The 13,939-nt window shown below is 36.6% G+C and overlaps 1 protein-coding gene across 2 annotated transcripts in view; it reads left to right on the plus strand.

Moving 5' to 3' along the window:
- The window catches only part of LOC144974778 (glyoxylate/hydroxypyruvate reductase A-like), a 53,154-nt gene that overhangs the window by 32,716 nt on the left and 6,499 nt on the right, over positions 1–13,939 (plus strand). For both annotated transcript variants that reach the window (XM_078918026.1, XM_078918027.1), the window contains exons 6-10: positions 3,192–3,268; positions 7,935–8,037; positions 10,849–10,969; positions 13,037–13,104; positions 13,354–13,483. In XM_078918026.1, coding sequence (XP_078774152.1) covers positions 3,192–3,268; positions 7,935–8,037; positions 10,849–10,969; positions 13,037–13,104; positions 13,354–13,483 — 499 coding nt within the window. The remainder of the gene's footprint in view (positions 1–3,191; positions 3,269–7,934; positions 8,038–10,848; positions 10,970–13,036; positions 13,105–13,353; positions 13,484–13,939) is intronic.

Consider the following 13,939-nt stretch of genomic DNA (forward strand, 5'->3'; position numbering starts at 1 on the left):
TTTGAGTGTGTTCCTTCTTTGTTGGATTTTGTGCTTGTGTCTGGATGAGACTTTTAGGTGATTTCAAACTAAGTACATCGTGGTATGCTCTTGGAATCTACATCTGATCCCTATTTGTTCCCAGTTCCCCTTTGTCTTACTTTTTCTTGGGTGCTTTAATTGTAATTCTAGAACTTTTTACTATCCCATTTTCTTCCTTTTTACTGGCGCTGATATAACCTAAATGTGTTGCAAGCGCCGTAAAACCCTTAAAAACAAAACAAAACAAAACGATAAAACTATTTCAAAGGGGCGTGGTTATTTCCCTTCCACTGGTCTATTCAAATAAGACTTATCCTTCAATGTGAACAGTATATTAAAACAAAGATTAGGGGAAATTTGGAGAGGCCTTCAAAATGCTGCCAACCCTAAGAGAACAAAACTCAAAAACAAATATATTTTTCTTTTACTACACAGTTAGCAATGTATTGAGACAAGTTCTATCTGGAGATGTTTTTTTTTTTTGTTTTTTTTTTCTATTATCCTCGACTTTTCCAAAGCATTTGATACTGTGCCCCACCAAAAACTCCTGCAGAAACTAGAAAATTACGGAATTCGTGGCTCTCTACACACATGGCTTTGTAATTACCTGACAAAACATACCATGAAAGTAGTCCTAGACGGAAGGTCATCGGATGAATTTCCAACGGTGCTAGGCCCATACTATTTCTTTGTTTCATCAATGACCTACCTCTACGAGTAAAATCTCAGATCAGGTTATTCGCCGATGACTGTCTAATATACCGACCAATAAAATCTGCAAATGATCAAAAATTGCGACAAGAGGACTTGCATAGTCTCGAACAGTGGGCTAATGATTGGGGAATTAAATTTAACGCAAACAAATTCTACATCTTCAGCACAGCTAAAGAGTACAATGAGACCTACAAGTTAAACAACACCATCCTGAAACAAGTCGACGATAACCCATACCTCGGCATCACCTTCTCAAAGGACTTGAAATGGGGGAAACACATTAACAAAATAACCCAAAAGACAAGCTGCACCCTCGCGTTTTTCTGCCGAAATCTTAGCCACGCCCCAACATCATGCAAATAAAATATCTACCTCGCAATTGTCAGATCACAATTGGAATACGGAGCAGTTGCTTGAGACCCCTAACTGAAAGAGGATATTCAAAAGCTTGAGAGAGTCCAGAGACAAGGCACCCGGTTCATAACTGGGAACTATAAGAGCAGAACCCCAGGATGCATGACAAAAATGTTAGAAGAAAGAAACCCCATCAGCCTCCACCAAAGAAGAAAAGAAACCCGTCTGTCATTCATGTCGAAGATTATAACAGATCAAATACCATCAATAAAGGCAGACTCCCTTTTCACGCCACGACCAAACAAAAGAAAAATCCGAGCACTCACTTTTGCCAACCGCATAACCGAAAACCCCATTGAGAGATATGCCACAAACAATTCGAACTGCTTCAAAATCCCACAGACAAGAACACAAAACTACAGAAATTCTTTCTTCATTAGAATTATCTCAGAGTGGAATGGGCTGGATGAATTGGTCATCATGGCACCACATCTAAACGATTTCAAGGCCAGACTGACATGAAATGAGGACGCAGCTGAATTACAACCAGACCATTGGTTTCTTCAGCGCCAACCATACAGATACAGATTAGGGTTAGTAGCACCTTGAGGCAGTTTCCAGAGGCTTCTACAGCACCTTGAGGCAGTTTCCAGAGGCTCCTACCCTTCCGCTTTTCACTGAATCATTCCGCTTAATTGGCACAAAGTCTGCTTTTCAATAAAGAAAAATAATTTTAAAATGGTAGCTATGGTATATTTCGTCATCATCCTTAATGGTCAATGAACACACATTTTGTGTGTCTGACTATTCCCTTCACAGTCTGTGCAGTTGATGTCAGATAATATTATATTTTAGGGAGGGGGTGGGGGGAGTCAGTGACCGAAGCATTATTATTATTGTTGGATCCACAATGTGAGGTAAATGACCTAGTAATATTATATGTTGGCTCCAATCGGCAGTATTATTGAGTAGGCTTCTTTCCCTATTTAATTTTAGCCCTGTGTATGTGTGTGTGTGTGTGTGTGTGTGTGTGTGTGTGTGTGTGTGTGTCCATGCGCTGGCATGCGCATTTGTTTGATTAGGTGTGTGTTGGGTGGGTGTGGGGGGGGGGGGGAAGGTCCTGACAAGGTTAAATCCAACCATTTAATGATTTGCTCTGAGACTGCCAGGGCCCTGTACTCTATTTTTATTTGACCCCCTTTTTAGTCTTTAAACAATTTGCAGTTTTGTAGACATTTTATATTGTATCATTTGAGGACTTTGGATTTTGTCTATGACATTATCTGCAGCAAATCATGTCGTAGTTAATATTAGTAGGCTGATTCCGCTTTTTGGTCTCAAATTCTGCTTTTTATGTACTATGATTCCTCTTTGGGGCTATTGGGGGTAGGAGCCTCTGAGTTTCTTTACCCCGAGGACCTTATGGAAAAGGCCTTCCTAGATTTGTGATTATTTTTGTAAATGTTGTGTTTTTATGGGGCAGCGTGGCTCAGCAGTATGGTCTTTGCTTCACACTCTAAAGGTACCGAGTTCAACTACCCACTGCCCTATTTGGCCTTGAGTAAGTCATCTAGCCATAGATCACTGTGGCTGATGCCTGGGTTATCCCAGTCTTCTCTTGGAATAAATCCCCAAGAAAAATGTCCCCTTAGGGATGAATAAAGAGAATTAAAAAAAAGATAATTCTTTATTATTTATTCTTTTTACATTTGACTTCTATTTTTATTTGATCACTGCCCCAGGAAGTCTCTGGCTTGATAATATGAACCCATCACTTGTACATTAGAAATTTTGGAATATAGAGTTTCCTCATACTACAGTTTGTTGTGTACAAGTATATTTTCCATACCAGTACGGATGATCGAATTACACAATTTTTCCAGGGTTCCCTTTTTCTTTATATTTCACACAATACCATGCTTAGTTGATACTATTTTCAGAATCTTACATTGCTTAATCTTAGATTGACACTATTTATTTCCTCTTAAATTCACTTCTTCTTTTTTTCCAAATCAAAGTCTATTTAAATTGCCTGTTGCAAGGATTGCAATATGAATATTATATTTGTTTTTTTTTCTTCTTTTCAATCATTATTTCCTCAGAGCAAACACTAGAGTCTATAGACTGTTAGATACGCTGACTGTAGGGATCATAGGTCTTGGGTTGATTGGCACTGAAGGTTGGTGAGTTTAATGTAGAAAAAAAAATCCAAAACATCTTTTGTGTAGCATAAATAATAGTATCCACTAAACGTGCTCTGAGTGCTTTGCAAGTGGTCTCTAGCGAACAGCAACACCAGCCTGTTAGAAGATATTACACTTTTTTTCCAACAGAGACAACGCTCTTAAAGGCCAGGTACTCATTTTACACCTGAGTATGGTGAGAGAATTTGAGTAAAGACCCTTTTCCCAGGACTCAACTATGTACCATTAAGGAGTGGGATTCGAACCGTGGACTTTCGGATCCAAAGCCGAGTGTCATACCCACTAGACCATGTAGCTGAGAAGTGTAATGAAATGTGAATGAAAAGCACTTGTGACCCACCGTTTCAATCTCGTTTTAGGTCAGAATCAAATAGACAGAGAAAATCAAATTGTAAGATGAAGTTATGAGAATTACCAGATTAAAACATAGAATAAAAATATTGCATAGTTAGATGATAGATACCCACTAACTGGCAGAGAGAGGGAGAGTGAGAATGAGAGAGAGAGAGAGAGAGGAAGAGGGAGAAAAAAAAATAAAAGAGAAAGAGAGGGAGAGAGCATGTGTGTGTTAACTTACTGTGAGGAAAAGAGAAATTGGACAAGGGGGGGATGCAGAATATTCAGTCCGTCCAACTGTAGACTTCCACTTACTTTCCTCTTTCTGAGCTATCTAGCCATATGTATGGCTGCTAAAAAGGAAGTATCTCTCTCTCTCTCTCTCTCTCTCTCTCTCTCTCTCTCTCTATATATATATATATATATATATATATATATATATATAATATATATATATATATATATATATTTATATATATACATATATATATCCTTCATTCACTCTCAGCCAGTCAGTGGGTGGGTGTCCTATCAATATTGGATTCTGGTTACCTAACACTGCAATATTTTTATTCTCTGTTTTCATCCGGCACTTTTCCATATTCTTTTTAATTTTTTCCATCATTATTGAAATGCCCTCTCCACACTTTTTCTGAATATGGTAATTTAGACAATAACAGAAGCAGAAGTATATTAAGTGCATTTGAGATGAAGTGCTACAGAATAATCTTAAGAATCCCTTGGACTGCCAAGATATCAAACATCTGCGTCTTGGAGAGAATAGGTCTCAAAGATTGCGGACTCGTGTCAACGATCAAGAAATTGAATCTAGCATACTGTGGCCACATCAATAGACATGCTATAGATAGTATGCGCTTGGCTTAGAAGCTCACAACATTGCCATCCGGAAGTATAACAGACCAACACACAAAACTATATGTAACCTTGAACGTTTATAGTCTGGTTAATACAGTTTAGTGAGAAATACTCATAAACGCGGATGGCAAAAAAAAAAACAATAACAAAGACCCAAGTGACGTCAATTTCAAACTATCTATAGTAGAAAAGCTTTGCATTGAGGGTGCCTGTGAGGACAGGCGGAGCAGAGGAGGCAAAGGATGGATAGGGGAAACAAGCACAGAAGAAGGATGCATGGCAAAGATGGAAACCGGAAAGGAGATCTGTCGGGTTGTTTTGGAGGTTTCAAAAAAAAAAAAAAATAATAAAATTGAGATTTTATATAGTGCAATATCCACTAAACGTGCTCAACGCGTTTTACAAGGGGTCCCTGGCCAACAGCAACACTTCACAATGTAGGACGGGACATGACGCCTGTTAGGAGATATTACAATTTTTTTCGGACAGACACAACCCTGTTAATGGCCAGGTACTCATTTTACACCTGAGTACGGTGAGAGAACGTGGGTAAAGAGCCTTTTCCAAGGACTCAACTATGCACCGATCCGAAAGTGAGTGTCACACCACTAGACCACCTAGCCACATACAAGGTTGTGTCTAACAAGGATCTGCCTTAAGGAAGAAGGAGAAGAGTAATCGGAATTAGGAACATAAAGTTAAAGATGTTGCCATCCTCAAATAAGTCACATGAGTTAAGAGTAAGATTCTATTTTAAGCAACGGGTTCAACCTGACATAACTGAGTTTGCGCCAACGGGTCCCGTTAGAGATAGACGACGATTGGGATTGTTTGGAAGCTTTAACCCTTTGCCCACTAGTCATTATGACATCCGAAATGCTATCGCCTTCTACATCTACGCCAGAATAGAAATAGAGGGTGGAGCCTACCATGATATAACATTTTATGGATCCCTAATTTCATCATATCAGTTCTGTCCACTGACAGGTGGGTGGATATCGCTTTCAAGAACTTATGTCCGTATATGAAATCCTGAGTTTTTGACCAATCAACGGATTGCTCTTTTGATAGCTCGCTTGTCAACTTGAGTCAGCTCAGCCCTTGATTTATGTAAAGGCATCAAATGCGGTATATGTTGTGTAACTTCAAAGACCACGGTTGACCGAAAGCGATGAATGGAAGCCCTACTGTGGCGTGGAGAACGAGGTCTTGTATGTATAGTTACGTCATATCTCAACGCTCGTGAATTCTTAGTACGGCTGGACTCACAATCAAAACTCGAAATCTGTGTTTTAAACTCTTGAATCAATCGAATTACATCAGTGCGTTCGTCTCATTGAGAAATGAAAAACGATATATAAATCAAGAACATCGACCGGAAAATAAGGAAATTATCATAAAATTATAAAATTTGAGAAAGCTATTTTCAAAATCAAATATATTACAAAAAAGGTTATTTCTCGACCGATTTTTATGAGACAAAGACAATTTTTCTCCACTTTTCAAGCTGATTCCAACAATGAGGTTTTCAAATTTATCGCGATAAGATTATTTGTCATTATTTTTTTTAATACCCAATTGACTGCTCAGGAATGAATACGTAATCCTTGGCGGCTAGCGAGTAGGTGTTAAATTTTGCTTACCCTTTCCCACGCAGACGCACACACATACACACACACACACACACACAGACTGAACACACAATGTATGTCTTTCACTTCTGGCCAAAGTTGCCTTATTACAACTTAGACTCGAATGATAACAGCGAGTAGGGTGTCAGATTAAACTTCAGTTTTAAAAGTCAAATTCAATTCACACCGTAATAAATCATAATAATGATCATTCTTGATATATTAGAGCATTAAAATATTTAATTCACATTACCATAAATATATTTTAAATATATGTATTTTGTAATTATTTTAGCGACGATACGAACCCCTTTTAATCGTCGAGCCGAACGATAGGATGCTAGACGACGATAAGTCTGTGTGTGTGTGTGTGTGTGTGTGTGTGTGTGTGTGTGTGTGTGTGCGTGCGTCTACGTGGGAAAGGGTAAGCAAAATTTAACACCTACTCGCTAGCCGCAAAGGATTACGTATTCATTTCCTGAGCAGTCAATTGGGTATAAAAAAAAATAATGACAAATAATCTTATCGCAATAAATTTGAAAACCTCATTGTTGGAATCAGCTTGAAAAGTGGAGAAAAATTGTCTTTGTCTCATAAAAATCGGTCTAGAAATAACCTTTTTTGTAATAGATTTGATTTTGAAAACAGCTTTCTCAAATTTTATAATTTTATGATAATTTCCTTGTTTTCCGGTCGATGTTCTTGATTTATATATCGTTTTTCATTTCTCAATGAGACGAACGCACTGATGTAACTCGATTGATTCAAGAGTTTAGAACACATATTTCGTGTTTTGATTGTGAGTCCAGCCGTACTAAGAATTCACGAGCGTTGAGATATGACGTAACTATACATACAAGACCTCGTTCTCCACGCCACAGTAGGGCTTCCATTCATCGCTTTCGGTCAAACGTGGTCTTTGAAGTTACACAACATATACCGCCTGTGATGCCTGTACATAAATCAAGGTTGAGCTGACTCATTTTGACAAGCGAGCTATCAAAAGAGCAATCGTTGATTGGTCAAAAACTCAGAATTTCATATAAGGACACAAGTTCTGGAAAGCGATACCCACCCACCTGTCAGTGGACAGAACTGATATGACGAAATTAGGGCTCCATAAAATGTTATATCATGGTAGGCTCCACCCTCTATTTCTGTTCTGGCGTAGATGTAGAAGGCGATAGCATTTCGGATGTCATAATGACTAGTGGGCAAAGGGTTAAAGCTTCCAAACAATCCCAATCGTCGTCTATCTCTAATCGGCCCCGTTAGAGCCCCGATGCGCAATCTGTCTATAAATAGCGTTTTGAGACGATTCGTCATATTTCAAGCCTCAGTAAATCAAAACACAGATGATAATTGACATTCCAGGTTTTCTCTCTATCATTATAATTTAAATCATTTTGTGTTGACAGGTGACAAAATGACAACAACAAAAATAAATAAATAAATAAAATCAGAAAAAAGTGCTATATGTAAATATTATGCATGATAGCAAGAGGAAAGTAAGCGATTTCTGTACTGAATTTTTGTTTTCAGCTGTTAATTTCTCAACAACAAAAAAAAAAAAATATATATATATATATATATATATATATATATATATATATATATATATATATATATATATATATATATATATATAATATATATATATATATATATATATATATATAGTTACAACTAAAGACTTAAATATTTTCTTCTAAAAATTTTTTTTTCTGTATAGTTATCATATAATTTGTATTTTTCAAAATTCAATTTGTTCCATCCAATTTTGTTTCTATCTTCACAGTTGCTCGATATTGCAAGGCGATGAATATGAGGGTCCTGGGTATTGTTAGGGATGAGAGGTACAAAGCTGGGGAGACAAATTACGTACACGTTGACTGTATCAGGTGAGTGTTGAAGGATTTTGGAGATTTGTCCGTCAGAGACATAAGACTCATTAAGCCAGATTTTATTGTGATCTCCATGTTAATGATGTAATAATGATAATACTGATAATGATGTAATAATGATTATACTACTAATAATAATATTAATAATACTAATAATAATAATGATAATGATGTAATGATGATGATACTACTAATAATAATAATAATAATAATAATAGTAATAATAATAATAATGATCATGATGATGATAATAATAATTACTCCGGCTCCATGTGCCTCATGGTCTTCAGGATTACTTACTTAAGAGTCTTAAATACATAATATGGACACAATGTTTATTACAGCATACTCAGGAATGAACTGCCTTTTTATTCATCATATTATGACGTTTATATATAGCATGGTATGCCAGGGGCATAATCAGTACAAACAATCTTTTATACAATAAAGAGTAAAACATGGATTGTCTCTCTTGCATCAATCTCACAGTGTTTAAATTAACCCTCTCGTGTTCCGATTCTTTTTTGGGGAATAGATAATGAGTTCCCTATATGGCCATGTCAATCATGTAGACATCCTTTGATGATATAAGCCTTCTCTTTGATATCTGCAGTCGCCTTTTCGTTTTCTACGGTCACTCATGGCTAAACTCCGCCCAGAAACGATTTCATAGGTCCGTACATCACCAAATTTCAAACTTTTGTTCTCGTGAGTTCTTAAGTTTTTTTACCGAAGAACGATTGGCTACTGAGCATCTTGACCCTTCAACGATTGGTCGTTCTGGCAGCTCACGTGTCAACAGCCGTCAACAATGAATTGAATCATCGTTGAGGCAGTGGAAGACGGCCATGGAATAGTTGCGTCACAATCGCCACGTTGATGAATATATTATTATTATGGTTGATAGGTAAAAAAGCCAAATTATGTTCTAGTTACATTTGAAACAAACAAAGTATATCACTGATCTCGTCTCTTTGAGATATAAAGAATGATATAAAAATCAAGAAAATCGGTCGATAAATAAAAAAGTTGCTAAAAAAAAGCTAAAATAAACAAAAGCAATTTTAAAAATCAAATTTATTCGTAAAACAGTTGGTTTTCAACCGATTTTTATGAAACAAAGACCAATGTACTTCTTTTTTCAAGCTGATTTCAGCAATGTGACGTTCAAATTCCTCAGAATTATATTTTTTACTTTTAGATTCTAGCTTTTAGGCCTACTCAATAAGGTGTTATATTCCTTGCATAACAATAGCGTAATACATCGACGAGGAGAAGCGTCTTTGTTTCGGCCAGCTGGATAGATAGCCTGTGATTGGTCGAAGACTTTGAGACGCTTGATTCACAATTCTATATGACTGGACGGTGGCGGTCTATCAAAGAGGTGTAACAAATTTATTTACCGACTATTTTTCTTGGTGCTAAAATTACAAAGTAATAATTTCGCATCAGAAAAAATAACTCTGAAGTTCCTATCTCTTTATTACCATAAAATTGATACCTCGAATGACAAAATCGACCCACAAATAAGGGAGTTATAAATTATTCATAATATTTTTTAAAGTTTACAATAATTGTCTTCAAAGTCATTTTTCATCACCAAAATCATAATTTTTTACTGATTTTTACCAAACAAAGTGCAATGTCAATGATTTTCACCCGCAAATAAAATAGGATCCAAATCGCAATTTCTGAAACATATTTTCTTTTCTGTCGGCAAATTTATAAAAATCAAAGCTGAAAACACCCTGTGGCAGTGACAGGGCCTGTCATTTCCTTCACAACGATTGGATTTTACTTACTGAGGCCAGTCTTGACTACCCCGCCCATGAATATTATGCCGTTGTCGGTTTTTGTCGGGTTGAATCTTAAAGAGTTAAGATCACATCTCTACAATCTGAACACCTCAGTTTTCAGCATTTTGTAAGGATTACAGAGACATCCGGATAGAGGAGTCAGTCCCTAAAGTTTACAAATATTCTGGATAATGGATACATCCGGATCGAGGAGTCAGTCCCTAAAGTTTACAAATATTCTGAATAATGGATACATCCGGATAGTGGAGTCAGTCCATAAAGTGTACAAATATTCTGAATAATGGAGACATTGTGAAGTTCTGGATTAGAGAGACGCGACTGTATATTAATGCTAAGAAAAAAAAAAAAGCTTGAGCTTTTATATAGCACAATATTCACTAAAGTGAGTGGAGCTGGCACTTATGTTGGTAACAACAAGAGATGAAGTGAGTAGGAAAGTGCCAGGAGACAATAGAGAATAAAAAATTTTCGCGTTGGTGATTGGGGTTTGAACCCGCGACCTTACTGTTACGACAACTCCATCTGGCCAGTGAGGATGTAACTTTACCGTATGAGCTAAGGTAGCAGGTTCAAACCCCATCACCGCCGCGAAAATTTTTAATTCTCTATTGTCTTCTGGCACTTTCCTACTCACTTCATCTCTTAATATTCACTAAACATGCTCATAGAATTCTGGACCTTCCAATCCGAAATGAAGTGTCATACCACTAGACCTCATAGCCGCACAAGAAGAAAAAGAAAAGCATCAATAATCCACTGACTTTAAAATTTATTTCAGTCCTCTATCCCAGATGTCACCTGTGGTGGATTCATGTTGTATGTAATAAGAATAATTGGTACAATCTTATACATATACATTAAAGAGTAAATCATGGATTGCCTTTCTTGCATTAATCACAGTGTTTGTTTATATTAAAGCTGAGAAGAACAAGAAAAGTATCATTACTGATTAAAAGTATCAGTAATCCAATGACTTTGACATTTCTTTCAGTCCTCTATCCCAGATGTCTTCAGTATTAGAGTCATGTGACTATTTTGTCAGCATTCTTCCCCACGTTCCTCAAACCACTAATCTCCTGTCTGGAGATGTCTTACAGCCATGCTCTCATAAGGTATGAGACTTGATAGTGTCACTCTGGTTTCACAGTTCATTCATGTAAAAGAAAAAAACCCAAAAGCTTGAGCTGTTGTGTAGCACAAAAACTACTCATTGTGTTGCTGGCTGAGAAAACCCGGAAAGTTGCTCAAATTTCATAAATTGAGTTATGTAAGTAGTGGTGTAGACCACATCTTTCTGATCATTTACCACTTTAAATTATCTTCCTATGTCTATTAAAACCCAAGTTATGATTTTTTTTCTGAATAAAATTTGTTGCTATGGGAAACACTTAATCTTCGACTTTGGTTCATATCTCGCATCTTCCGGGGTTTTCTCGCCAGCCTCACAATTGTGCTTAATTGCATAATAGTGAATATTTAATACGCTTTATTGGTTTTTAAAAAAAAAACATCAGACATTTAAATTAATTTGACGGATTATGTCCATCAACGAATGCCTATGCAATAACATCCAATGTTCTCCTATGGAAAAGTCTCATTGCTTGATTAATGGACTGCCAACTTTGCTATGTGTGGCTATGTGGTCTTGTGATATGACACTCGCTCTCGGATGGGAAGGTCCTGGGTTCGAGCCTCGCTCTGCGCATCGTTGAGTCCTTTGAAAAAGCTCTTAACTCACATTCTCTCACCCTACTCAGGTATAGAATGAGTACCTGGCCGTCTGTCAAAAAAAAAACAAATGTAATATTGCCTAACCGGTATCATGTTTCGTCCTACTTATTAAATGTTGCTGATGGTCAGGGACCCCCTGTACTGGGTGGGGTTCCTGATCTCCCATAGTGGGCAGATAGGTACATACTGTGTCTTCTACCCCCTCATATCTGTTTTCCAACATGCTTTCTGTCTTTGTCTTGGAATGAGATTACTTGGTTTTGTCCTGGTCCTGGTCGGATGCCCTGGCTGAGAGGGAAAAAGTCAATTGTATAGTTAGTTTTGGGAGATTATTTTTTTTCACTTGTAAATCATCTCTCTGTTATGCACTGTATTATGTTTTGTTTATATAATATTATATATGATTTGTAAAACATTTGAATGTATTCCTCTTAGTTGGGACCTGTGCTTGTGTCAGGATGAGACTTTAAGGTGATCTCAAACTAAGTACATTGATAGTGTGCTCTTGAAATCTACACCTGTTTCTTATTTGAAGCAATTTCCCTTTGTCTTACCTTTTCTTGGGTGCTTTAATTGTAATTCTAAAACTTTTTACATATCCATTTTCTTCTTTTTTACTGGCGCTGATATGAACTTAATGTGTTGCAAGTGCCGTAAAACCCTTAAAAACAAAAACAAACAAACGACCCCCTGTAAAGCACTTTGACCATGTTTAGTGGATTTTGCACTATATAAAAGATCAATTTAAGCTCATCGTACTAATTGTGCTTAATTTCATAATAGTGTATATTACGCTATATTGTTTTTGTTTTGTTTGCTTTTTAACATCAGACATTTAAATTTATTTGACGGATTATGTCCATCAAGAAATGCCTATGCAATACCTTCAAGTGTTCTCCTGTGATAAATAACAATGTGAAATTGAATGTAAGCTTCAATCTAATATAAAACAGATAAAATGGACGTTTCAGGTTTCCCCTTTATCAACAAAACAGGATGAATGAAACACTACAGACGAATGTGAGATAATGTGGTAGTGGCGTTGTTAAGATGAATAAACAAAAACATTGATGGGCAGGAAATAGTATGCTCCTTTCTAAGGAAGCACAAATTAAAATAGAACAATAGATATTTATGAAAGGTGCGCAATTAATTAAGTGAAAAGAGGGGAGGCGGGGAGGAACTGTGTAATGCAGTATAGATATTGTGGAAAAGTCTCATTACTTGATTAATCGACTGCCAACTTTGCCATAGTCCCAGACATGTCGGTATATCAAGGTGGTGACAGAATTATCAAGGTCTTCATTATATTGGCAATGATGCAATGTAACTTTCAACTGTCTTTTTATAACAGTATTTGTCAAAGCTTTGATAATTCTATCAGTGTAAAATTGAATGGATTTTAAACTGATTAATCTGTAAATTGAGTTTTTCTCCTTTGATTTCAGAAAACTGTGTTTGTAAATGTTGGTAGAGGCAATGTGATAGACGACGATAGTCTAGTCAAAGCTATAGAGTAAGTATATTTTAGTCATTGGATGCAAGTCTTCTTTTTACATCTTCTCCTCCTCCTACTCTTTCTTTTTCTTTTTCTTCTTCTTCTTCTTCTTCTTCTTCTTCTTCTTCTTCTTCTTCTTCTTCTTCTTCTTCTTCTTCTTCTTCTTCTTCTTCTTCTTCTTTAGCAGATACTTCAGAAACACTTTATTTTAATCTTATTTTCTTTCTTTTTTTCTTCTTCCTCTTTTCTATCTCCCAACCCAATCAGAAAGGGATGGCTTGGAGGAGCCATTTTAGATGTGTTCAATGAAGAACCCTTACCTCCCTCCAGTCCACTTTGGACTCTCCCAGATGTCACCATAACTCCTCATGTGGCCGCCATCAGCACAAGAGAATCGGTATTTATACATTTATCTTTATTACTTATTGTTTGTTGGTGCTCTTTTAGGGTGATACTGATGTGTGCCGTTTTGCAAGCCAGATGATTCAAATTGAAGAGTGGTTTTCCAAAACTCCCTAACTCCATTTTCCCATTTTGAGATATTGAGGATTATTTCCCCTACAATTTCTCATTCGGTCTATTATTCTATCATATTTAAACTTCAAATTCATACAAATCTTGGGAAATTCATGTGTCACTTGATGCTTAATATCAAGTTTACATTTCAATTTATCTCATGGATGGAAAATCTCAAAAAGTAGAATAATCCACTCCACGAGTTTTGGAAAAACAGCCTTCAACTATAATGGACATACTCTCAACATCATAATCTCAAAGTAGAGATGCGATGGGGGCTGCCTGAAGCCTGATGGTAAAAATACTAACACAAAAAGCTGAAAATGGAAATGCTTCT

This window comes from Berghia stephanieae, chromosome 6 (assembly GCF_034508935.2).
Source record: "Berghia stephanieae isolate SIO BIC M18660-M18661 chromosome 6, UCSD_Bste_1.3, whole genome shotgun sequence".
Lineage (NCBI taxonomy): Eukaryota > Metazoa > Mollusca > Gastropoda > Nudibranchia > Aeolidiidae > Berghia > Berghia stephanieae.